The 25,765-nt window shown below is 36.1% G+C and overlaps 7 protein-coding genes and 2 non-coding genes across 13 annotated transcripts; 2 read left to right on the forward strand and 7 right to left on the reverse strand.

Annotated features, from left to right (window-relative positions):
- The first annotated feature begins 538 nt into the window (after window positions 1–538).
- Window positions 539–3,634, forward strand: AT4G36580 (AAA-type ATPase family protein). Its single transcript, NM_119821.4, has 8 exons — window positions 539–1,015; window positions 1,166–1,261; window positions 1,369–1,479; window positions 1,573–1,882; window positions 1,992–2,082; window positions 2,219–2,549; window positions 2,629–2,777; window positions 2,909–3,634. Exons 1-8 carry the CDS (start codon window positions 737–739, stop codon window positions 3,438–3,440), a joined length of 1,899 nt encoding a protein of 632 aa, NP_195376.2. The 5' UTR covers window positions 539–736; the 3' UTR covers window positions 3,441–3,634.
- An 81-nt stretch (window positions 3,635–3,715) lies between these two features.
- Window positions 3,716–5,006, reverse strand: AT4G36590 (MADS-box transcription factor family protein). Its single transcript, NM_119822.1, has 2 exons — window positions 4,636–5,006; window positions 3,716–4,338 (listed from the first exon to the last, which is right to left on the reverse strand). Exons 1-2 carry the CDS (start codon window positions 4,966–4,968, stop codon window positions 3,925–3,927), a joined length of 747 nt encoding a protein of 248 aa, NP_195377.1. The 5' UTR covers window positions 4,969–5,006; the 3' UTR covers window positions 3,716–3,924.
- A 1,336-nt stretch (window positions 5,007–6,342) lies between these two features.
- On the forward strand, window positions 6,343–7,951 carry AT4G36600 (Late embryogenesis abundant (LEA) protein; the record flags this gene model as incomplete). 2 transcript variants are annotated; one of them, NM_001342412.1, is made up of 2 exons in its annotated part: window positions 6,343–6,659; window positions 6,901–7,951. In NM_001342412.1, 2 exons carry the CDS (start codon window positions 6,427–6,429, stop codon window positions 7,745–7,747), a joined length of 1,080 nt encoding a protein of 359 aa, NP_001329380.1. In that variant the 3' UTR covers window positions 7,748–7,951. The 2 variants fall into 2 exon arrangements, with proteins under 2 accessions (NP_001329380.1, NP_195378.5); NM_119823.6 differs by having other exon boundaries at window positions 6,445–6,659; window positions 6,901–7,923.
- Window positions 7,952–8,110: 159 nt separating this feature from the next.
- AT4G36610 (alpha/beta-Hydrolases superfamily protein) lies at window positions 8,111–10,251 on the reverse strand. Its single transcript, NM_119824.3, has 4 exons — window positions 9,403–10,251; window positions 8,707–8,796; window positions 8,559–8,626; window positions 8,111–8,468 (listed from the first exon to the last, which is right to left on the reverse strand). The coding sequence occupies exons 1-4, from the start codon at window positions 10,051–10,053 to the stop codon at window positions 8,324–8,326; spliced, it is 954 nt and encodes a 317-aa protein (NP_195379.1). The 5' UTR covers window positions 10,054–10,251; the 3' UTR covers window positions 8,111–8,323.
- Window positions 10,252–11,467: 1,216 nt separating this feature from the next.
- On the reverse strand, window positions 11,468–12,778 carry GATA19 (GATA transcription factor 19). The gene is made up of 2 exons (NM_119825.3): window positions 12,154–12,778; window positions 11,468–12,032 (listed from the first exon to the last, which is right to left on the reverse strand). Exons 1-2 carry the CDS (start codon window positions 12,439–12,441, stop codon window positions 11,685–11,687), a joined length of 636 nt encoding a protein of 211 aa, NP_195380.1. The 5' UTR covers window positions 12,442–12,778; the 3' UTR covers window positions 11,468–11,684.
- Window positions 12,779–14,542: 1,764 nt separating this feature from the next.
- On the reverse strand, window positions 14,543–19,405 carry EMB2754 (Vacuolar sorting protein 39). 2 transcript variants are annotated; one of them, NM_119826.8, is made up of 12 exons: window positions 18,889–19,405; window positions 18,601–18,812; window positions 18,382–18,513; window positions 18,140–18,283; window positions 17,829–17,941; window positions 17,286–17,721; window positions 16,767–17,096; window positions 16,372–16,593; window positions 16,045–16,287; window positions 15,338–15,793; window positions 15,148–15,246; window positions 14,543–15,067 (listed from the first exon to the last, which is right to left on the reverse strand). In NM_119826.8, the coding sequence occupies exons 1-12, from the start codon at window positions 19,301–19,303 to the stop codon at window positions 14,867–14,869; spliced, it is 3,003 nt and encodes a 1,000-aa protein (NP_195381.6). In that variant the 5' UTR covers window positions 19,304–19,405; the 3' UTR covers window positions 14,543–14,866. The 2 variants fall into 2 exon arrangements, with proteins under 2 accessions (NP_195381.6, NP_001328378.1); NM_001342413.1 differs by lacking the exons at window positions 14,543–15,067; window positions 15,148–15,246 and having other exon boundaries at window positions 15,256–15,793.
- Window positions 19,406–19,479: 74 nt separating this feature from the next.
- On the reverse strand, window positions 19,480–19,553 carry AT4G36635. Its single transcript has one exon. It is a non-coding gene; the product is annotated as a tRNA-Ile (tRNA).
- Window positions 19,554–19,660: 107 nt separating this feature from the next.
- AT4G36640 (Sec14p-like phosphatidylinositol transfer family protein) lies at window positions 19,661–22,207 on the reverse strand. Of its 3 annotated transcripts, none has more exons than NM_001342414.1 (6): window positions 21,399–22,152; window positions 21,167–21,263; window positions 20,904–21,080; window positions 20,705–20,803; window positions 20,375–20,620; window positions 19,661–20,268 (listed from the first exon to the last, which is right to left on the reverse strand). In NM_001342414.1, the coding sequence occupies exons 2-6, from the start codon at window positions 21,224–21,226 to the stop codon at window positions 19,966–19,968; spliced, it is 885 nt and encodes a 294-aa protein (NP_001329225.1). In that variant the 5' UTR covers window positions 21,227–21,263; window positions 21,399–22,152; the 3' UTR covers window positions 19,661–19,965. The 3 variants fall into 3 exon arrangements, with proteins under 3 accessions (NP_001329225.1, NP_001078501.1, NP_195382.1); NM_001085032.2 differs by having other exon boundaries at window positions 19,697–20,268; window positions 21,167–21,218; window positions 21,850–22,050; NM_119827.4 differs by having other exon boundaries at window positions 19,709–20,268; window positions 21,850–22,207.
- Window positions 22,208–23,306: 1,099 nt separating this feature from the next.
- AT4G36648 lies at window positions 23,307–25,509 on the reverse strand. The gene is made up of 2 exons (NR_144117.1): window positions 25,290–25,509; window positions 23,307–25,191 (listed from the first exon to the last, which is right to left on the reverse strand). It is a non-coding gene; the product is annotated as an other RNA (non-coding RNA).
- Window positions 25,510–25,765: the final 256 nt, after the last annotated feature.

Below are 25,765 nucleotides of genomic sequence, written 5' to 3' on the forward strand. Positions count from 1 at the left end.
ATTTGTACTTAAAAATATGACAAAAATAGTAGAATATAGCCGATATTTTAAACTTATAAAAATTTCAAGTACGTACGTTCGAATAATCCTTATATCCATAATCCACTAGCTCAAATGGTGTGTTTTTGTTTGATATTCCTGCGAGAATATACTAATCAGTATTTGGTCGTTTTAATAATTTGAATGTGGATTGTGGAATAATTTCTTCTAACTATATTAATTATCTGAAGAACAATTATCTTACGTACCCGTGATCTACACAAACGGAATCTTATAAATATATATCTTTCGTCGCTGAGTGGAGGAGAACAAAACTTAGCAAACTTCAAACATTTTTTTAAAAACCAAAATTTTACACTAATGGTTTAGTCGTGGTTCGAGTTAAGAAAAAAAAGAATCTGTTTAGAACATGGCCCAATAATAGTTCCTATGAAAATATGCTTTTTGATTATTCTCCAAGCAATAATAAGCCCAATTATATTTAGGCCCAGATCTGCTTTTTGATTATTCTCCAAGCAAAGTAAACTTATACGGTCGAGATTTTATTATCATTTTATTTTTTGTCCTTTTGAAAAATACCGTTTAAACCCTAAAAGCTAGCTGCCACCGTGGGTTTATGGTCGGCAAAACCCAGAAATCGACCATCATTCACCGTCAATTTCCCAACTTTCATGAACCTTTAGCTCTATTTCTCAATCTCTGAATAAGGGTCAATCTTTTCTTTTTATCAAAATCGATGGCTGCTTCTAGATTGTGTTCCGCGGCGGCGATAGCTGCTGCGTTCACTTCAATGTCAATGTCTCAGAACCGTGCTTACGCCGATTCTTCTCGATTCCGGTTTCCTTTCTTTTCTTCTTCTCCTTCTCCTCCTCCGTCAGATTCTCCGGCGAATCAATCTTCATCGAAGTCTAAAGCAGAGCCTGATGAGCCTAAAGGATCGGGTTTTGATCCTGAGGCTCTTGAGAGAGCTGCTAAAGCTCTTAGAGATATCAATAGCTCTCCCCATTCCAAGCAGGTGACCCTTCATATCTATTTAGGGAATGAAATTAGGATTTAGCAAAAATGGTATGAAAAAATTGGATTTTGATCTGTGGAGATTGGTCTTTTGGTGATTGCAGAATTGGGGTTTCTTCTTAGCTTATTGGGTTCTTGGTTTTTCAATTAGGTGTTTGATCTCATGAGGAAGCAGGAGAAAACTCGGTTAGCTGAATTAACGGCAGAGACTTCTCATTACGAAGCTATTCAAGCACACAATGATATTGTGAGTAAACTTGAATTTTCCATTTTTTCTGCCATTTTTTTTTATCTGATTCTTGACATGATTGCAAAGTAATATGATTTGTTTTATGGGGCATTTGAAATGGGCAGGGCAGACAGCAGAAATTGGCTGAGGACCAGAGAAATCTTTTGCAGACACAGGCGCAAACCAAAGCGCAAAATCTGCGATATGAGGATGAATTGGCCAGAAAGAGACAGCAGGTTATTCTTTTTTTCTTATGTGTTCTCGTAGATGGATTAATCTTTCTGAAGTATAAAAATCTTACAAATGATTTTGGTTTGGGAGTAATGTAGACAGATCATGAAGCTCAGAGGCATCATAATGTGGAATTGGTTAAGATGCAAGAGGCGTCTTCTATCAGGAAAGAGAAGGCAAAAATCGCCACAGAAGAACAGATCCAAGCTCAGCATCGCCAAACTGAGAAAGAGAGAGCTGAACTTGAGCGAGAGACGATTCGTGTCAAGGCCATGGCTGAAGCTGAAGGTCGGGCTCATGAAGCCAAACTTACTGAAGAGCAAAACAGAAGATTGCTTATGGAAAGGATTAATGGTGAAAGAGAGAAGTGGCTTGCTGCAATCAACACAATGTTCAGTCACATCGAAGGTATGGAAACTGATAAATCAAGAAAAATATATCTTTTTGCTTTTGATTTTGAATAAGGAAAGATCAGTTCTTTTTGTTCCTTTTGCTTACTTCTATATGAAATTGGCAGGGGGATTCAGGACCTTATTAACTGATCGAAATAAGCTGATTATGACTGTTGGAGGAGCTACTGCATTAGCTGCAGGGGTTTATACAACTCGGTATGCATCTCCGAACCAAATAAGCTATTGGATATTATGGGATTCTCTGAACCAGTCTGATTTGACTCAAGTGATCTTAGATTCTTTTATCATTTTCTAATGTAATCTATTTCATGAATCTTTTTGTGTTTGACAGTGAAGGAGCTAGAGTTACATGGGGTTATATTAATAGGATGCTTGGACAACCGTCACTTATTCGAGAATCTTCCATGCGTAGATTTCCATGGACAGGCTCAGTGTCTCAATTTAAGAACAGGATCTCAGGGGCTGCAGCAGCTTCTGCAGCAGAAGGCAAAAAGCCGCTTGATAATGTAATTCTCCATACTTCTTTGAAGAAACGAATCGAGCGTCTCGCTAGAGCTACAGCAAACACCAAATCCCATCAAGCACCATTCCGCAACATGATGTTTTATGGACCTCCTGGTACCGGTAAAACTATGGTGGCAAGGGAAATAGCTCGGAAATCGGTGAGTTATTATCAAAACTATGGTAGTAGCTTTGTTAGTACCGTCTTCATGAGTTCTTAGATACAATTATTTGTTGCAGGGTCTGGATTATGCTATGATGACAGGAGGTGATGTTGCTCCCTTGGGATCACAAGCTGTTACTAAAATCCATCAGATATTTGATTGGGCTAAGAAATCGAACAAAGGCTTACTTCTTTTCATTGATGAAGCCGATGCTTTTCTATGCGAGTAAGATCTCCTTCTCTTCTTTACAAGGATTAGTGGATGTTTTAGCGTTTTAGGTTTTTGACAGTAATATGACAAAAAGATTGCAACTTTTTCTCTTGGTTTCAAGAAAGATGATTCCTTTTTCTTTGCAGGCGTAACAGCACTTACATGAGTGAGGCTCAACGTAGTGCTCTGAACGCTTTGCTCTTCCGAACTGGTGATCAATCTCGGGACATTGTTCTTGTCTTGGCTACAAACAGACGTGGAGATCTCGATAGTGCGGTTACAGACAGGATTGATGAAGTCATTGAGTTCCCACTTCCAGGGGAAGAAGAACGTTTCAAGCTTCTCAATCTCTATCTCAACAAATATCTAAAGATGGGTGATAACAACGAAGACACAAAACCGAAATGGAGTCATTTGTTTAAGAAGCTGTCACAGAAGATTACCGTTGAAGAAGACTTAACTGATAAAGTGATTTCTGAGGCTGCAAAGAAGACAGAAGGATTCTCTGGCCGTGAGATTGCAAAGCTTGTGGCTGGAGTACAAGCTGGAGTGTACGGACGAGCGGATTGTGTTTTGGATTCACAGCTTTTTAAAGAGATTGTTGAATATAAGGTTGAAGAACATCACCGAAGGCATATGCTTGCTTCTGAAGGTTTTCAGCCATTACTCTTCTCTTAGTCATTTGGATTTTGATTATACATGTCATTTACTTGATCAGAAAGAAGAATCTGATTGTTTTAAAATGAGTCCTAAAATTGAATTTTTAGATTAAACATGTTAAAGAGTTTTACAGAATCTTGAAGTCTTACATATGAACACTTCTCGTTGTTAACATTAGATTCATTTCTGTCTGATGAGGGTTTCTTAAAAAATTGTTTTGTTCATTTGTAAATCTGGTTTGATTTCAGTATATAACATTAAGCTTAAATAGCAAAATAAAAATAAAAATATAAGTAAAATTAAAGGATAAATAAATTTATTCTGGATACAAAAATATCCAAAAACAAAGGAAAACAAACGACGAATAAAATGAAAAACCAACCAACTGAAACAAATTAAAAGAAAAAACAAACTTAAGTCTCACAATACAAGAACAATCCTAACAGTAACCATAGCCAAAATAACGCAAATATTGATTAGGATGTTCTTCTAGCTTCAGACTCTAGCTCTGGTTGAAGTTGTAACTTGACATGTAGTTCATGTTGGATATCGGAACGAGAACTCCATCATTGTTGTATCCAAACATTGGTGGTGTATGATTGGGAAACACCATGTTTGGATTATAGTTGAATGCATTTCTTCTTTGATCAAAAAGATCAATGCCAACATTACCACCACCAATCACGCCAGAACTTTGACCAAAGTAATTCTGCGAAACATTTACTTGAGAATATTGAGACATTTCTCTTACCAGTTTCTTTTTCACATCTTGAAGAGCAGATATCAGCTGGTTGGTTTCATTCATGTCGAGATCTTTCACATCTTTTTCATACCAGTTTCCTACTTGTTCTCTGGATTCTTTCAATAGGTCCAAAACCATTCTCTTCTGTTTCTCCTTTTCCTGGTTTGCCAGCACCTGCAATGAGATTCATTTCATCATGTTGTGAAAAAAACGAGATATGGTTTATATATTTGAACATTTTGAAGAAAACAATCTAACTATGGATACCATTTGATATCTTTAACAATCTAACTATGGATACGATTTGAAAACAATCTAACTATTGATGGTCTCTTTTTCCCTTAACAAATTAAGTTATAGACATAGAATTGGCATATATATATATATATATATATATATATATATATATATATATATATATATATATATATATAATTCTCTTGCATTTTTCTTTAAAACAAAATTGTTTACCTCAGTGAGTATATTGTTGAGATATTGGATATTTCTATCCGGACGGGTTTCAACAAGTTGGAGATTGTTGTTCTGATGATGGACAATGGCAGAATTATGGTTAGGATTCGAAAAGCGATGAATGAGTTCTTGAACACTTGGATGGCCAAAAGAAAACACTTTCCCACCAGGAGAGAACACAATCAACAGAATCTCTGCACCACTTAATGTGCAAAGTTCACTAGCTTTTTTGAAAAGACCGAATCTTCTTTTTGAGAAAGTAACCTGAAGGTTGCTTTCGTTTTCCATTTTTTTCATCTCTATTTTCTGACGACCTTTGGTACTTCTCACCATTTTCTCAAAAATTTGAATAAACAAATGACAAATTTGATGCTAAGAAATAAAATATGTTCTTTATATTTATACAGGTGTATTACATATGGAAATGTAATACATTATAGGTCCATTATAAGTAAACATAATCCTTCAACCCTTAATTTTGCCAAAAAATTAATTTTCCAATTTGAGGAATATTTCATAATTATCTCTGAAATTTCTTAAGGACATAATTATCTCTAAAATTTCTTAAGGATATAAAATTCATGATATTTCAAATGCAATATCATTATATTAGTTGGTAAATGCATAACAGTTTGACAAATGTATGCACCAACTGCCCATGAGAGGCACATTAAAATTTTATGAGCTGTTTGTTAAAATACTTAATCTATATTTTTGGGAAAAATCTTGAACAAAATTATCCATTAAATTATTTGTTTGTATACAGCTAATGCAAGTAATATTTATACAGTAAAACAAAATTTATCTATTTTTGAGATATCACAATCATTACTAGATAAAATATACAGTTGTACTTTACATAATAAAAAAAATTATTAAATGAAATTCAAAAGATTTTGAGTTATGGGCCCAAATTTTTTTAATTTAGATATATACCATTTACTAGATATATTTTTCATAATGATAGTGAGTTATGTTTATTGAAATTAACATTTCTAAGATATAAATAAAATGATTTATACTCAAATATTGTTGATTTTTAACTATCTTTGTTCTTAAATAAAATGTTTGAATATTACAATAATCATTATTGATTCTTATAAATATTTTAAATTATTTTATATAATTGATTTTTTGTGAAAGTTTACACTATCTGACTTATCTTATTAGAAAACTTTGTAATTGTATCGTCAAAACGTTTAAAATTGGTGTCTTCTTCACCTCTCTCACTTTCGGTTGGGCTCATGCTGGGTTTCTTGTTGGGCTTAGTTTTGTTTTTTTATGGTTTAAATCAATTTTCTTGGTTGAACCAAAAAAAAAACAGTTTTCTTTAAAAATGAGATGACAAAAAAAAAACATTGGATTAACTAAGAAAGGTAAAAAAATAAACACTTTCTGATTTACCTTTTTACTGGATTATCCGGTTTGTAACCCTGCTAAGCGCATGGCTTCGGTTTTCTAAACCGGTTATTTTAATCTTTCCAAGTATTGAAACTTCCTCTACGCGACCGGCCACGTGACCTCGGGTCGGGAGACACTAACCCTACAAAATCGAACCACAAGTGGACACGTCGCAAGCACTTCCAGCATAACCGCCTCTTTAATTGCCACGTAAACATCGAATAACCACGTAATCATCGAATAACCACGTGTCTTACAATAACCGCTTATCTAGTGAAAGAAAGGAATGTGATCTCTCCCTCTCTCGCTCATCTATAACTAGAAACTTCCTCCATGAAGATTGGAACCAAGAAACAAAACAAAAAATCGGAATTTTAAAGAATAGGAATAATGGAGAGAAGAACGTTGATGATGATTATGATGCTTACGACGGTGGTGACGCTGACGTGGCAGAAGCAATGCTATGGATGGGGAACGGAGACAGCAGAGGATATGGTTAGAAACGAAGCAGAGCATGCTAAAAACGCAGCCGAGACCGCTAAGAAAATGGCGTCCGATGCGGCTCATGACACAAAGGACAAAACCGCCTCTTGGGCTGGTTGGGTTTCCGACAAAATTTCCACGTAAGCGTTAACTTTTGTTTAGGCATGATCATACTTCTATTTTGGATCTGTGTTGGTTTCTTCTAATGGAACCATCTTCTCATAGTGTTTGATTTCAAATTGTAAACGTAGATCTGAGTTTTGTTTTAAGAGAAATTTGAAATGTATATATATAAACGCATGTTACGCATCATTTGCATTTCAAACTGTGAAGTGATTTAAGAATGATAATATATAGATGATTGATCCAATATTGTAACAGAGGATTGGGAGGCAAGAAAGCTGAGGCAGAAGAAGCGGCTGAATCTGCGAAGAACTACGCTTATGACAAGGCTGGATCCGCCTATGACAATGCGGGTTACGCCAAGGACTTTGCATCAGACAAAGCCGGATCTGCTTACGATAGTGCTCATAACGCAAAACATTATGCTTATGATAAGGCTGGTGATGCAAAAGACATGGCCTACGATAAGACCGGTCAAGCCAAGTACATGGCTTACGACAAAGCAGGATCAGCCTACGAAAAGGCCGGTCAAGCCAAGGACATGGCCTACGACAAGGCGGGTCAAGCTAAAGACATGGCCTACGACAAGGTGGGATCAGCCTACGACAAGGCGGGTCAAGCCAAGGACATGGCCTACGACAAAGCAGGATCAGCATCTGAGAAGGCTGGTCAAGCCAAAGACTTTGCCTATGACAAGGCAGCTCACGCAAAAGACGCTGCCTATAACAAAGCAGAGGATGTGATTAAGATGGCTACGGATACGAGTGGTGAAGCTAAAGATAGTGCGTATGGAACATACGAAAGATTCAAAGAAGGATCTAAGAATGCTAAAGACATTGCATCGGATAAAGCTCACGATGTTAGAGAAACCGCAGGGCGAGCGGTGGACTATGCTAAAGACAAAGCAAATGATGCATACGAATCGGGGAGCGAAGCAGCCGGAAGATTCGACGAGGCAATGCATAAGGTTGGGGAGAGGTATGGTGCAGCTAAGGATTCTATGTCGGAGAACACAAAAGAAGCTTATGAGAGTGCAAAGGAGAAGGCTTCTGATGCTGCTGGTGAGTACGGTTCATATATGAGAGACCGTAGCGCTGAGCTTTAGAACTGAAAAAATTATAACGTATAGCCGTATAGGGTAAGTTTGCATTTAGATTTCAAATCTTCGTTTGTACAATAAATTTCTTATATATATGTGTATATCAGCAGTATATGTATATGTAAGAATGGTGGAGTTGCTTGTATTAGTTGCAAAATCAGATTCTCAATGAAAGGCGAGTTGTTTCTTTACTCTCGATCTATCAACATGGTAGATCATCTTCTTTTGTGTTTTGTTTTTGTTTTCTTATCTTTTGGTTAACAAGATCGGAAGAAAAGGTTAATTGTTTTGTGCCGAGGGAGTGAAACAGAGAGCATTGTTGCGAAACAGAGAAACTGAGTTTTTGCGTTACTTATTGATTTAATGTTGAAGACATTGACATAAAGTACCGAATAATTAAGCTAATACTTAAAGAGTGTGCATGCAATAATGCTCATAATCAAATAGTCTCATAAAGATTAATATTACATATTGTGATCATAGTAAATGACAAAAAGACAAATCAAGTAAAAACAAACCCAATAATTATTCAATCTCGACACAAATGATCCATACATACAGTATATCAGGATCAAATAGAACTTAATGTAGCATTTTAATTTTATCTTCCGAGTGAATAGATGCAAGAAACTTTTTGAGACGCCTATTGTAAACACAAGGTCTTTCCAATTGTACCAAATGGCCTGCCTTCTTTATACTCTCTATTGTTGCGTTCTCACCTATTTGTCTAAAAATCATAACGGCAAAAATTAGGATAACACCAAAAAATCCTTTCAAAATGGCAGAAATTATAAAATTATAATATCTTCAAACTTACTCTTTCATGTCTCTAGCCAATTCGAGATCAAAGATTTGATCACTTTCACCCCACAAGAAATGTATTTTCTGCATACACACATGAAATGCTATTATATAGAGTCTAAATCCTACAAATCATACGGATGTGGACATATGTTCATACGTACCCGTGGGAAATGAGGGATTTGCGCTTCCTTGTTGCTGACCACAACAGCCTCTAACAGTTCAGCTCTTTCTTTTCTGTTGTTAAACATTACCTACCAAGTTCACCAGTAAAGCTTAATTTAGGACCATACGTTCACATTTATTCAACGAAAAACTCTTAGAATATAGTATAATAGAAACTCTAGTTAAATCAATCATTGGTAGACAAGTATAGTGACGAAAAAAACATATGTTACCTAGAAAATAAATACGAGATGTAGTTGAGAGTAGTTGAACAAATTAAGCTAACCTTTGACAAAATAAAATATTTTTAATAGCTAACCTACCAGAAATGTAGATTTATCTAGAATCTATTTTTCGTTACTTACTTCTATTGTATATAATTTTAATTTTTAGGCAACAAATTGGAATTTTAATTTTAAAGTTCCAATTCATTTTCAGTTGATCGAATAGAGGTAAGTATACTTCGCAAGTCCCACCTAACTCACACAATCACTCTTTCTTGGAAACGTGATCCATATGAATATGTCCTTGCGACAGTAAAATATACTAATAATGTGAATTTGTGGAAAAATAAAAAAAAAGAAAGAAAAACTAACATGCTTTCTTACTCCAAAATGTAATCATTTGCTACGGAATTGTTATTTTCACTAAAGGAAAAGAAAATAAATAAATTAACTTTGAGTAGTAATAATCACCTCGATGTAGTCTTTGAACAATCGTTTAGGGAACCACAAGGGTTTATGCACAGCAATGGTGAAGAGAGCCTTAAGTCCCGTAACAGAAGTCGGTAACAAGAGATCCGTGGAAGAACTAAACCCTAACCGGTTCAAGCTCGCCTCATTAATGGTATCGGTCATTGTGGGAATCGAACCAGACACAACGATTGCTCTAACCATGTCCGGGTAAGCTTCAGCGATCTTGAAAGCCACCATGCCCCCGTAGCTAAACCCTACGGGAACAAACTTATCCACGCCGAGGATACGAAGCCCCTTGACCAAACAGTCGGCTTGAAACGCCGGAGACCGGTCCGAGTTGTCGGTGTAGGATCCACCGAAAAAGAGGAGGTCCGGTATGTAGACCGAGTATTTCTTGGATAATGCACCGACTTGGAACTGCCACGTCACGATTCCTTCGCCAGCGAAACCATGGATTAACAAGACGACAGGCTTTTTAGGTTTATCGGGTTTCGTTGGTTTTCCGGTACCGGAATTCTTCTTTAGGGTTTCCTTAGGGACCCAAAAGTTGATCTTCGTCCCTGGTTCGATCTCTAAAGTGTAAGGAACGACGCCAGCCATTTTCATCAGACCGTACAACAATGGTTTTTGTACCTCAACAAAGTTCACCATTGTGCAAGTTTTGTTTTGTTGTTGTTGTTGAGAGATGTTTGAAGAGAAGCCCAAATGGGATGCAACATTATATAAACATTTTTTCCATTCGATCTTTTCAAATGTAACTTGGAGAATTGGCACTTGGATTTGGAATTTGTTAAAATGTTAGGTGTTGGGTTGTTAATCTATGCTTTTCTGTTTTTTTTTTAATTAGCCTCTTAACCAGTACAAGAACACAACAATTCTAGAAACTAAAAGTGTCATAGTACAGTCAAATCCCTTCAAAATTCCATTTATGATATTAAATAGACCGAAATCACTAGATTACCACCATTTGATAGTTGCTTTGGTAATTTTTTTTGTTTGTTTGTCATTATGCATGATTTTGAGAAAATGACTTAATTAGCTTTTCAATGAATGATGACAAGATAGCGTTTGTTGGATCTAATTACAGTTGGGGAGATACCCGGTGGATGACCTAAACATCCTACTTAAATCCGTATGTTACAGTTTCTTCTTGCGTAGCGGATAAGTAATGTATATTTGTATGATGTATATGTAGGTCTTGGTAAAATAGAGTTTTATAGGTATAGAATCTGGCGGTGGTCTATATTCCAATTTTTAAAAAATCGTTTCAATTTGGAATTTCATTTGACTTTGAATGGAATTTATATCGAATGGGCTTAGGCCCAAATAAAATCGCAACTTATATGCTCATTCCCGGTCAGGAGCGGTTGAAAGTGGAAAGTAGAAATTCTGAAGACATTTAATTTTATTCGTGAAAAAATAGAAAAACATTTCATTATTATTCTAATTGGAAGACAAATTTAGTAGTTTAGTGACTCTTTTTTCGTCTTGACTCTCATAAATGACTCAAAAAAAAATTGTTACTCTCGCTTTCTGTTGTTATAGAGTTTCAAAACACTTTATTATCTTGGATTGTGTTTCCGGAAACAATCAAATAAAAACTAACGTTTTTTTAATACAATAACTAAACACGTTATGAAAAAGATAAATATTCTTCACATGCAGTTGGCAGCAACAGTTTTAAGCAGAGCAGCACACGAAGACCTAATTGATGGTCAAATTTCCAAGACAATTTGGGCAAAACACGACAAACATTCAGCTTGGCCACCCTGCAGATATTTGTTGGCTTAATTTTCAAATTCGGTCCAAGTATTTGATTATTTCAATTTGGAAAAGAAACTCACAAATTAAACGTTTAAGATATAAGTATTTGTGAAGATAGTATCTGCATCCCAAAATATTCACATTCTCCGTACAAAAACCCAAAGATGCTTTAAAAAGAAATTAAAGGAATGAATATGTATTCTGTATATGTATAGTATATCACTGAATCGTGGTCAAAGTAGGACACACATCATGTAAAGGTTATAAAGTCACGAATTATTAGTTCATTACCCGAGAGAACATTTTAAAAGTCATGCAAGGAAAACACAAGTAGCATCCATCATACGAATTATAAATTTAAGAAAAACACTTACACAGAGACCAAAAAAAGACATTAAATATTTATATTTAAAGGAAAGTAAAATAAAGAATTTAACGAAGGCTAAGACTTTTCTTTTTTGTTAAAAGGTATCCAAGGCTAAGACTTATAAGGGGAATATCTATGAAATGATCACTCATCACATCGTAAAATCGTGGACAAGGCCGGTCCGGTCGGCGACGTTAAGCCTCCAAGACAAGAACGGGTCGGTTGTGACGTCATGATCAACAACTCTGACATCATCAACGTATGAGTATTCGTTATTGGCCGGCGAGTAATATGGAACTCTCTGCGTATTATGCTGATGGTGCCAAGGCGACGATGAAGCATATTGGTTATTATTGTTATAATAATAATTTGCACTTGCTTGATGATCCAAAGTTGGAACTCCAGCTGCAGTTGATCCTCCGCCGGAGGTCGAGTTTCTGGCGGTCGATGCACGTCTCTCTTCTTTCTTGAATCGGATTCCACACGCATTACACAACGACTGACCAAATTAAAAATCATATAAAGTTATTATCAATATTTGTTTTGTTGTACAGAGAGAAATATTAGTCCCACATCAAGAAATGATAAAATATTTGATGTAAAGGTTACATATTAAATACCTTGGGACCTCTTGGACCGTTTCTCCAAAGAGGAGTAGAAGTGGTGTCGCAGTTGGCGCAACGGCGAGCGAGGAGGTTATGTCCGCCGCCTCCACCGCCTTTCTTGGAACCGTTCAAGAAGTCCCAGCCTATGGTGTCGGAGGTATGAGACGAGAATCTACGTTCATCATCCTCGTTGCAGAGGCGAGTGGAGGGAGTTCCAAGTGAGAGAGTGCAGTCAACAGAAGCATATGGAGAGGAATGATGGCTGACGTCGTTTTCGGGGGAGAAGAACATTGAGAAACCCATCACTATATATGAACTTGGAAACCCTAGAAAGTTGATATTAAAATATATAGAGAGAAGGAGAAAGAGAAGTGTGTGTTGTGTGTGGTGTTTATGAGATGAATAAGTTCTCTAAGGAAACGGTGAAAGAAGAGTCAGCCAAAACAAAGAAAGAGTCCACGTTGCTGTTGTGAAATGGAGACAAGAAGTATTTATAGAGAATTTGGGAACTTGGCAAAAGAGGAAAATTTGGTCCCGGTCTTATTATGTGTGTATGATTAATCTATGCTTTATTCTTTTGTTCTTTAGATTTACATGTGAATTTGCTCCTTTAGTTTGTCTACAAAGATGTTGCAATGAATATTCTAAATATGTGTTGGTTTTTGTTCAGTTCTAAGCGATTTTTAATAACAAAACGTTTTAACCTAACAAAATTAATTAATGATACTGCTCCGAATCTAGATTATTATGCAAATTCATTGCATACCGTATAATATTCCACGACCAAGTACCAAGTGAGTAGTCTTGTTTAACAATGCTAAGCAAACTACAGTGTTTTGATATATTATTTAAATGGTAAAGTAAGAAAATAAATGATAAGTACATCTGCAGTTAAAGCAGCAGAGAGGAAGGTAGTCAAAAAAGAGGCACGTGACTGGCAATGTCACGGTCTTCCAAGGATCTGGTCTCTCTCTGATCACGATCATCTCGAAATTAAACGCTCCTTCTCTTTCCGAATCTCTTCTTCCACACGTCATCGCTCGCTTCACCAATTCGACGTGTCATACTCTCATATATGCATGAATCCATTTTATGTTCTAAATTCAAATAGTGTGCGACACTGTTAATGTTCACCGCACTACAATTTCAGTGGCTCTCTAACGACAGTCGTAATAATACAAATAAAATGTTGTATATGACGTATAATTATGTTGTTTTTAACCTTAATCAAAAAATTTGTTTTGTATGTGATTGAATATTGTTGTTACGATTGTGGTCAAGCATGAGAGATCGTAATCGCCAAGATCGGTGCTTTTAAGGAGTTAAAAGAACAAAACTAGCCAATGTTCAAGTTATAAGTGAACTAAAAAGGAATAAAGACAAAGTGAGATACTTTGCAATGATTTTAAAGCAATTACATTGTGTTCTTTCTTTAGCTTGGTGAGAGTTATTCTATGTTTCTATTGATTTAGTCAAAGAAGCAAACTCCAACCAAAATTTAAAATTTAAAAGAAAAAGGGTACAAAGAGAATGAACCCATCAAATGAGTACACTCTGTAGCTCTAAGCTCTTATTTCTTTATCCTTTATCTTCTTTCTCTTTTTATCTAATTTTGGATCAAATAACGAAGTTACGTTATCTCCAAGAACAGATCTATGTTTTTTTTGCTTTCAAAGTAAGGTTTTGTATCAAATAATTTTAAATTTGATCGGCCGACCCATTTTTGGATCAATTATCGTAATGGGGTACGTCAAAATGTGTAACGTTTTTATACTAATTTTATAAGCTCTCAACTAAAAAAAAAAATATTAAGAATAAATAAATTGTACGTTTTATGTTTATATATACTATTATTTGAGTTTCATTATCTTATTTACCAACATTCATTTCATTTTATTACAAACATGAAATATCAACTGTGTTTTCTATAAACCTCACTCGTTCAACAAAAGGAAAACAATCAAATTGATGAGTTTTAAGAATATCAATTCAATAATCTTGTTGGAGGATGTCGTGTGCCGCCAAACACGAGTGGACAAAATGCGTGAAACGGGAAAGAGTAAAAAAGATTAAAAGAACACCAAGAGACCCAGAGAGAGAGGGAACAAAGAGAATCGGATCGGTCTTGAGATTGGTTAATTTTTGGTTCAATTGAGATACGGCGACCACCGCTTTCCCAAAAGATGCCTCTCTGTCTCTTATGCTCTTTGCTTCGTAGAACACGAAACCTAACCCTAACGATTACCCCAAGACGCAAAGTGTTCGACTTCGTAATTTCACATTACATGTCATGTCTCTTCACTCACGTGACTTCTAATCTTATTATAATCTAACTGAGCTGTTGAAGCCTGATAACGCCTAATCCAGCCCACGTTTCTTGGCCCATCATATCACCTTCATTTGGTTGAATGTTGTTAGATTTCGCACTAACATTCGTTATTTTCTTCGACAAGTCCCAATTACACAAAAATGAAAAGTCTTTATATAAACTAACAGATTTTACAACAAGAGCCAAACTGGTTTTGTCAAGAGTCAAGACCATCATTTTGAACCAAACACAAAAAACCACAGAAGAAAACACCAAAAAAGTAGCTCCAAATCTCTCTCTATAAACAGACAAACAACACGAAAGGAGCTTTTTCTTTAATTGCACTTTGGGAGTTTTGTAAAAAAGAAAAGATGGTTTAGTGTCTTAAACCTCTCTTTGTTACAGTAATTGATGATTACCTCATCGTCTTCTTCCATGTGTTGTCTTAGAAACAGCTTTCATGCCTTGAGAATCTCTGAAGCATACAAAGTGAACTAACGTTTTCCCGTTGGGATAAACAGCAAATACGCTTGTCCCTATCTTCTTGTTGCACAATGAGCACATGCTTTCGCTTGTTACTTGCGCTACTCCTTTCCTATGTTTGTATAGTTCCTCTTTCACCTATTCGTTTCACATCATCAATTTCACATACGGGTTTCTTTTAATGCTAGGTGTCAATAGTTCCAGAAACACAAACATACCTGTAAGTTTTCACTCTGCCTCAAACTCTTGATGACTGAAAAGTTTCTGTGAGCTTCACTTGAATTTCTTAGAAGGGGTGCAAGAAACGGAAGCAGGTTCTGTAGGAATTGGATAATAGAATAGGTGAGCTTCAATAAAATGCTAGTAAGTAGTTATGGGATAAGTATAAGTCAGATTCAAAACATTTACATGGAGTTTAGTTTCTCTAGGCAAAAGCTTGAGGGCTTGTGCACCGTTGATCCTCTCCCACCTTTGGCTCAACAGATCAAGAACTTCAGAGATCATAACGGTGGAGTCTCCTTCTTCCAAGGGTTCTTCAGTATCAACATCGCTTCTTCCACTGTCAGTGCTGCTACTGAGACCAACTCGCATATCCTCAGCGCCTTCTATTGCAACAATTTTCTTGGATCGGCCTCCTTTAGCTTTTGAAGATAAAACAGAGTCCATCATTTTTGTGGTGTCTGAACTTTCGAATGATCCTAGAGCTACAATTCGTTTTGCAAAGTCTTTTGCGCTTTTCTTAGGATTCAGGTATATTTGCAGCACTGTGAGGTAGATATTGCTTGACGGTTTTCCAGATGGTAGATAAGTAACAGACTCATATATACGATCACAGTAAGCCAGCGCCAGATCAGGTGCATGAAGCTATCAGAAAGAAAAAAACAAAGAGTTAAGCCATAAGCAACAACACTCCATAGAATCCACCGATATCTGAGTTCTAAATAGTTTCAGAGTATACTTATCTACACAATGATACAATTATCTAACAATGCATTTGCATATCAAAGTGTTTTTTACCACAACTGGCCAACAATTAGAAGATTATTTGGTGAAATAAATTAATGATATTTGGTTCATGTTAAAGATCGACAAAGCAAGCTCATGTTGATGGGTACCTTATGAACATAGATGGACAAAGCAAGCTCATGTTGGTTCATTTTGCCCAATATAACTGCACGCTCTTCATAGAGAGCATCACGTGGAAGACGCTTCAACAAAGGCTGCGGACTATATCCGGAGATGCTCTCTAACGCAGACAATAGTTTTTTCCTTTCAGGAGGATGATCCTTCTCATCCCATTTCTGCTGCGCACTCTTTGCAGCATACAAGTCAAGCACTTCTGAAAGATAGATTTGTACCTGTAACATCATCCAAATTGTTACTGCCAGCAATATGTAACGTAAACTCACTGAAAATGCTTCCCATAAGTGTGGTTTCCTCACCATCTCGTTTTGGAGATTTCCAGAAACTGCGGTGTCATTCATTGCCATCATAAGTTCTAAATATCTACCCTGCATATTTGGAGCATGCTGCTTCAGATACGAATTGACAAGGTCAGCTGAGATATTTCCAGACAAAAACAAGTCGATGGTTTGAGTTGGACAGCTTTCCAGGACAAGCATAGAATACTCCAAGACAAGCATTGGATCAGTCCTGCAGAGAGGCTGCAGAGAGAAATCCACCAACAGAAAGTTAGCATCTCACAGCTGTTTCTTAGAATACTCATTATTTTCAGTCAGTACCAAAATCAAAGGTGGTTAACAAATTTGTAGTTTTCTATAACCATTTAGAATCTAAAGATAGACAAAGACGAAAGGTTAGCACCGAGAAAACCTGCCTTGAGATATTCGATGATCAACTCAGGACTAAATATCTGTGTAACATCAGTTTGTGACTGGTTTGTTTTAGACTCATCCGCCAGCTGGTTAAGAAGCTTAAGGGCTTCATGGTGCATCGAATTGCTCTTGAACAGTTCTAATAGTGCAGAATAATTTTTACTTTTCATGAGAATCTCCTCACAAATCTTAACGTCACTGTAGTTGACACCCTTTAATAACTCTATAGCAGCTCCAGACTGGCCAGTGTGTAGAAGTGCTTGGAGAAGAGCTGTATCAAGGATTGCTGCCATCTCTCTTGCACCTGAATTAAGAGGGATCATACCACGTCCCTGCAGAAAAAAAGATGTTAAGTCCCCAACAAATTACTATCAAACGTACAAATCAAGGGAAGCTGCTTATATTATCCATGCATCAACTTCCAAGGAATTAGTCAGTCAGTAGCTCCCAAAAGCTTATAAAGTGTTAATATCCAAGAACTAGTCATCAATTAGGTATCGCGGAAGATAAATCATCTGCACCTTGCTGGACTTCTTAGACTTAGATGAATCATTTGCCCCGTAAGTTTTACCAACAGCATCCGAAATGACCTCTTCTGTTCCTTCAGAAGTGGCCTTCTCGATAACAGCCGGCCTCCTCTTCAGCAAGTACTTTATAAGAGCCATCAAAGTGTTGTGACTCATTTTCTTAGATTCAAGGTCTGCATTGTCCTCAGATTCCAAAAAATATCGAGGAGATGAAGACTCCATATCATCTGAAATGCCGGATGAACCTCTTGACAGAGATGCTTCATCACCAGAAATGTCCACCATCTTATCTGGTTGAGGAATAATAGTTGTTTTAGGAAGAATGATGGATGGATACATGGAAAGTACATGCGTGATATCTACTTGAGATGCGAGGAAGTGTTCCATGGCTTCCTCATAGCTCCCGTTCTCAAAAAGATAATGAGCAAATCTGTATCATGATAACGAGACAACAAATATGAACAAAAAGATTCCCATGGAACTGCACTATTAATGTGTAACTAGTAGAAGGAAGAGAGGGCTTCTAGCTTTACACACCTTGTGTGAATTGAACTCTCTTTCGCAGCTCGTAGGCTTGACTCATCAGGGGGGAGTACTTTGCATAGAGCTAAGGCTTCCTCAAAATTTCCCGAAGCTGTTAATTGCACAATCTACAATGAAACTCAACCTTTTCAAAATATTTCAAAAGCAGCTACTGCGAGTAAAATCAAAGTCTTTACAAAGAATACTGAAATAGTGTCATATTCAACCGATATATTAGGTAAAATGAAACACATTTTCATATTCATCCACAAGAAACCATGAGCAGCAGCAAGAAACATCAATATTCTCAGGGCTAAAGTGAATACCTGGGCACCAATAGAGACAGGGAAGAGAACATAAACAGAGTTATCCAAACCAACAATCACAGCATTGTTGCTCTTGACCAGGCGACGAATGTTTTGAAGAACAATTGTCTGTATTAAAGGATATGGACTTCGGAGCAAGCGAACCTATCAAAACAAAGCCAAAAGGAATAAGCACATAACAGGTATCCAGAAACTAGAAGGAAAGCAAAACTACAATATCTCTAGGCAGGAACCTTATATACCTCAACTCGACGAGGTAACAAGGCTATCGCATAAGGGTTTTGAATGACAATAGACGTTGGGGCCTCTGACCAACAGATTCTCTCTGTTTGAAGGAGCTTCCCATTTTGATCAACAAAAACTCCAATGTTCTCCTACATGTACAAGAAGAAACTAATGAAGACAACATTTCAAAACCGAACAAATACATTGAATGGGGGAAAAAGGAAAAGCATAACTACCTTTCCCAAAATAAGTTCACCAGAAGGTAGAGATATCACGAGAGGAGGAGCAACCCTACCAGAAGGAAACACCTCAGAGAGAGTCCCATTAGCAGTATTAAGTATCACATACTCTTTCTTAATGCCTAAACAGATGTTTTCTCCACACCAAGAAATAGACTTGACAGTATCAGGAACTCCATAGTCTCTGACCTCTACAAATCCTCCTCCTCCTAAAAAATCAACAGAAACAACATTTCATCAAAATCCAATCCTCATGATTCAAAGTTGAGTTTCAGAGATTTTTACCATCGTGCTTGAAAACACAGACTCTCTTTTGCCTAGAGAAACACAAGAACCCACGCCGATCATCCCAAGAATAAGCATTAGCACCTTTAGCTTTAGTAATCACAGCAACAGTCTCCAAATTAGGAAGTCCATGAAACGCAATTGACTCAGAGAGAGACAAAAGCAACTCTCTCGAAGCCAAAACCTCCATCGCCACAATCGGTTTCTTAGAGAATCCAGCTACCGTCTTCTCTAGCACGTAAGTCTCTTGATGCAGCTCCGACGGATCGGAGGCAGAAGATTCCGGTGGAGAGTAAATGCGGAGAGAACCGTCATAACATCCAGCGAAGAGCTTGGAGCCGTAGGATTCAACAGCATCGATCCTAGCGGGACAATCTTTGAGAAGCTGAAACGAATCATAAGCGTTGTGAACCATATCTTCGATCGATTTCTGGGTTCTTCTTCTGGGAATCACCACGCATTCATCATGTTCAAAATCCAATTACAACAGAGATGATTGATTTTTTATTTTTTTCACAACGTGCGTTGATAAATTATGAAAAAAAAGGAAAAAATCGTAAAATTTAAAAATTTAAATGAATTAAGGACAAATGGTCCCGGCGGGGCTCGAACCCGCGACCTTCGGCTCATAAGACCAACGCTCTAACCAACTGAGCTACGGGACCTTTTGTTCTCTTTAAGTTCAATATTATATTTAAAGTTTAATATTATATTTAAAGTCTAAGATTTGATCATCACCTCACTAGACGACAATAACTTCTCTGATTTCATCATAACTGTATTTAACTTGAGAAACAATAGAACTAAAAGGATAATCTCATATCTTCAACTAATAACACAAAACTAGTAGTATTACACATGGTAACAATATTCTCTCACACATACAGGATAGTCTCTGCTAATTAAAAACGTTACAAAGTGTTTGGCTCACTAATAAGAAAAAGAGGCAAAGACTATTTGAAACTTTATTGATCATCAAGTTAACCAGCACATTCTATTGGCTTTTCTTCTATGAATGAGAATAACCCTTTTATTCTTCTTCTCTTCTTGCTCTTGTGTGTATATATCGTTCAACTCTCAGCTAGCTGCTGATGCGATTTCTATCGCCGGCTCAGGAACAACATCGGATGGAGAGAAACCGTTTGTTTTCGGATAGTGCTTCCCCTCTAGTCCCCAGTATTTTGCGGTTTTGAGATCGTCTTCATACATTTGTCGTGAGAAATCTTCATGATCATACTCTAGTGTTGCTTCACCTCCGAATTCCTTGGGGAGATTCTCAACGTCAAAATGTGTCGTCATCAGTTCATCACTTGCTTTGTCTTTTGGGTACACAAATTTCACCTTTTCAGCTGTACGTGGGTCCAAGAAGTACTTAGCAGCCTACATGAAAGAATATAGTAGGTATATAGTAAACCTTTTTAAAGAAAAAGAGAAGAGAGACAATTTTGATGGTTTTGTAATAATGACGAATGTTTTTTTTGTGTACCCTGTAGACTGCTTGGAAGAGTCTTGGTGGATTGTAGAGAAAGGCGATACCGAGTCTCTCAGGGTAATAGTTCTGTAGAATGTGAATGATTTCGCGTGTTGTTTTCATAGGAGGATTAACAGCCATAGACCAACCAGTGAAATCAATGAGCCAAGACATTTGTTTTTGTCCCTTGGGAAGATTTATGATTGCATTTTCAAGAAGATACACCAAATGCCTGATATTACCTTCTTGTGATGTTGAGTTCTGTTTCATTTTTATTAAGTGAGATATCATTTTTAAAAAAAACTCAAGAAAAATATTCATAAAGGTGACAATGGGCTTAGTTACCTGCATGGCTGGTCTCATTATAAGCACTACTCTACCTTGTCGATCATGAAAACTAGCTCTTGAAGCTTTTCCGGTCTCACCTTCATGTGCTACTTGATTCTGAAGAGAATCAGAAGAAGATGATTAAAAAAAAAGTAAGAAAAAAATACAAAGTAACAAGAAGATTAAAATGAAGTATATAATAAAGTCAAATATTTACCCAACGGATCTCTTGAGGTTTATAAGTTGATCTCCATTTAAGAGTCTCTTGGATCATTTTCTTGGCTTTTTCCACATCCCAATTACGAGCATCTAGAAATCTCCTCAAGGAAGCATCAGAGCAGAAAACTAAACTATGTCCCGATAATGGTCCTATCGCGGATTTCAATTCTCTAACCTGAAATTTGTACAAGTGTTTTAAATACTTTCCAAAATATATGTTAATGTTTTCATATAGTGTGAAAAAGAAGCAGCTTATTGTACCTTGTTATCTTGTTGAGAATCATCATTGTCGAGTTGGTGAGCATTCCTTCTTCTGAACATGTTTAATTAAACAACAATCTTGAGACAGCTTCGAAGCCTAGAAACGATCAAATCAAATTCAGATTTCTTTCAAGTCCAATTTAAAGCAAATTAAATCAGATCCAAGATTAAGCAAAAGGTTTTAATAATATCGGCTATTAATAGAAAACTGATAAACACAACCAAATCTTACATCTAAAACGGGATCATGAATTCTATTAGTATTTACCACTTGAAAAATCTCTAATGAGGTATACAAATTTTCGTTATAATCCAACTTTGAATCTTCTTAACATCTGATAAACTCTCTTCTAGAAAGCATTAAATCGACTTGTCAAAAGGACATAAATACGGCTTTAAATGATTCAAAGAATTTCTTATATTTGACTTTTTAAAAGCACACAAACAGAGAATTTATCAAAAAAACAAAACAAGACTCTGACATCTCTCAGCCATCAAAATTTTCTTTCTTTTTTGGTCACCATGAAACTTTTTTCTAAATATGATCATGAAACATTGAAACCTAAACATTTCTAATCAAGAGAGACTTGTAAAAACAGAAGGAAGCTAAATCGAAGCAAAACGATCGAGAATCAAACACAAACGAATCAAAATCGAAACGTAAAAGGGAATCTCATTCTTACCTAATAATACGGATCTTTCTTTCTTTCTTTCTTTCTTTCAGTAGATTAAACTGATCACAGAGAGAGAGAGAGAGGCTCGATGGAGTTTGGTCGTCACGCGAGTATCATTCCCACTTCAAAGGGACTTAAAAAGCGAGAAACGTGAAGAAAATGTATTTTAACCAATTTATGTGGCATGTAAAATTTCAATAAAACTTTAAAGCTGGCCCTTTGTTTGTTATTGTGAAAGGCCCCATTGGTTGAAAATAATAAATATGATTTACTTTAATAACATTAATTTTCAGTATTGGCGTTGGACCAAATAACTCAGATCTGAAATGATTTTATGACAAGAGGACAAGATCCGAATTTGGTGAAGTAATAACAAATTTGGTCATTTTCCAAAATTCTAACCTTCTTTCACGTTTAACTAACTCTTATCTGTCTTTGTTTATTGTGTCACGATAGAGAACAGGTAAATTATGATTAGAAAACTTATTGAGTTCACTAATTAGCTTCAAAATAATTAAAAAAATGTAACAGTTTTTTCATACTATATTCATTATGTATTTATGTGCAAACCACTCTTTCATGGTTTTAGGTAGAAGAACAAAAAAACGAAGAAGAAAAGTCCATAAAGGACAGCATCAGCTAATAATAATAATTAAAATGTAACGTTTTACTCGATCTATTGATTTTTATAATATTAAAGATTCGGTTTATCATCGCAATCATGTGCGTATGATTTGGTTTAATCAAATTAAACGGTTCCTGGACTATGTTAGTTAACATATATTTGGTTTTGTATTATATTAACAGCATTGACAATGGACGATTATTAAATGGCATACAATTTAAAATAACACCATGTGACGTTAATCCGACACCAAATCTTTTCTTAATCTGATACTTTCATATCATCTCTTCTACCAAGATATATATTGGTCTTCTATCAAATAGGTATACACTGAGAATAATGTTATTTTATATTGATAGTTTCTCTGTATTTGGAGTCGACGTTTTCTTCATATAATCGAAAGAACATCTTATCAGTTGTTGTTAAATTGTTGTTGTTACTTGTTACCACATAAAAAATATTAGTATTCAAATGTTGCCGACCTCAATCAACTGGAATTTAACAAAACTTTATATGCATAATGTTATCTATATGAATGAAAGGTATTTATAATATTGAATAGTCTGTATCACACAAATTATTATTAGAAATTATTAATACTAGGTTTTAAAAAAAAAAAAAAAAAAAAAAAAACTAGCATTATAGCAAAACGAAAATGTAACACTGGTTTTCACTCTTTCTAAAACCTAAAAACCAAACCAAGTAAACCGGATTGTCCACCTCTATATATAACATATTTAAACCATATATTCAATATGACATTGTTTGTTTAAGAAAGTACATGAATTTTTAAAGTTCCTTTAAAAAATATGAAATTAATTACCTTAACTTTTTTTTTATATTATAAAAATATTCTTTATCAACTAAGAAATGACGAATACATAGAGATGGTGAATGAGTTAGCCTTGATAAATATCATAACCCAACAATGATTAACAGAGTTTTGCAGTCATCTTTCATTAGTATGTTTTTTTATTACTGTTAAGTGAATTATGCTCCTTGCTTATTGCTTGTAGTCCAAATAACACAACTAGTTAGGACTTAGGATGTCAGTCCATGTTTAGACGCCGTTGCTTTAAAAATGATCAATTCCACCTTCCTCCGTGGCAGATGCTAAATTTTACAGAGGCCCTTTTACGGCTGCCCTGGTTTTAGCAATAACATCGGCAGATCATATTCAACACACATAGATTTGAAATATTGTGTTATACAATGACATGATAAAGGTAAAAGAGGATAGAAAGTCGACAGATCTGGATGGATTCGAACCACCAACCTCTCATAATGAGAGCTCTACCATTTTGAGCTTACAGATCTATTAGCACAAACCTTGCCTATTTGGATCAACTCCATGGGCTACCGAGAATCATTTCTAATATGGTCGCTCCAATATTCCACCCCACTTGAAGCATCCTGAAGACGGAAAGCCCACGGTTGCAAGAGTTTAATAAAACCAAATTAGATATAAATCAAACTTGAAATTTATATATAAAATCATCAAATAGAACTAATTTGAAGTAGTAACACCACAGAGTTGTATGATATCAAACAATGATCAATGCATAAACTGAAACTGACTTATTAAATTTGAAAGATCCCATCAGAATGCAAAAGTCTAAAAAAAACTACTGTACGAAATGATACAACAACAGAGTATATATCAATCGAAACTGCAGGCTCGAATCGAGTCCAAACGCCATCATATCAAAAATCAGAGACCTTCGATACTCGTATTACTTCTCCAGGAGCTAGCTACTCTAGCCATAGCTCTTGCTAATGAATGCAGCCGTGATAAATCCAAATCGTAAAACCCATACGAGAGACTAAATACTACAGCGCTATTTTCTAGAATAGGTCAGAATATTCACTACTGATATTTCTTTACGTAATCATAAAACTGGGTACAATTTCTTCCAATGAGAATTCTTACAGAAAAAGTACAAACATCAAACAACAGTAGATAGATAAAGTGGAGAATATAACAAACTGCCATGGAACCGTTCGATTAGACAATTTAAGGTCCTACGAATACTTTGGTAGAAGTACTTTGTGAATAATGTATTATAACAGTCAATTTGAAAATGAGGCAACTATTTCCATGCTCAAAAATAAAGGCCGATTCGAGATTGTAATAAATATTTGGTGTCAGGTTTGTTATATGATGCAAATAAAGAGAATAACGGAGAATTTAAACTCAAAATTGAAGGTACCTTGGTTGGAGGATGTTGGATTAAGATTTGGCCAGCTTGTCTCCAGATCCGCTGATCTTAAGATCCGGATCGAGAATATTTCTGTGGTATTGAGAGAATTTACGTGAATGAATCGAGATCAAAGGTAGTGTGTACGAAGAGCGAGAAGCAAGACACACACGCAAGAGGGGAGAACCCGGGCAAAAAAAATCCCCCGTGCGAACTCCCCTCGACAACACGAAACTTTTTTTTTTTATTAAGGATTTTGGTGACCTGCCATGCAAGCGCACCTGTCATGGCAAAGGTCGGATGACAAAGATGTTTACGCAGAACTATATCGTCCCTATAAACATCTCATACATCCATCAATCAACTTAACTCACATCAATATCACATATCAGCTTCTTCTCTCTTCTTCACCCTCTCATCTCTCTAGCTCCATAGAGAATTGACGGATTCATCATTCATCACCTCATCAAAAGCTCAGTAACGCAGATCTGACGAACCTCGAGGCCGGTTCATGATCTAAGATCAGATCTGGAATCGAAAACAACGAATATATACATAACTACAAAGAATTCAATCGAATTAAACGAATCAATTATCAGATCCAGCTACGAGAAGCCATAATTTACCAGATCTTCAACCGATCTTCGGAGCTCAACCGCGACGATCCGTCTTCTGACGAGGAATCAACCGGAGCCTCTGGATCTCTTCGTATAAGACGCCGATCTGTAGATCGGAAGGAGATCAGTGACGATCTTCATCGGAAAACCTCCGAGAGGACTATATAGAAGAGAGATCTAGAGAAAACGATGAACAAAAATTGAATGAATCAATGAATAAAGCGGGTATGAGAACTTAATTAGGTCGACGCGTTGTTATATATAGAGGGTTGGGAGTAATGGACGGACGAGATTAATTGATTAACGTTTAGATCAACGGTCTAAGATTTATATTGTTGGAGAGATTACGTGTTTAGTGGCGTTTTTAATGTGAGGCGGTTGTTTTACACAAAAGAAATTACAAAGTAAAGGCGTTTTGGGAAAGGGACAGCTAATATGGGTTGTTGTTGGTGTTTTACCGATTCATTGCACGTTTTCTCATTGAC

The sequence above is a fragment of the Arabidopsis thaliana genome, chromosome 4, assembly GCF_000001735.4.
Source record: "Arabidopsis thaliana chromosome 4, partial sequence".
NCBI classification, from domain to species: Eukaryota; Viridiplantae; Streptophyta; class Magnoliopsida; order Brassicales; family Brassicaceae; genus Arabidopsis; species Arabidopsis thaliana.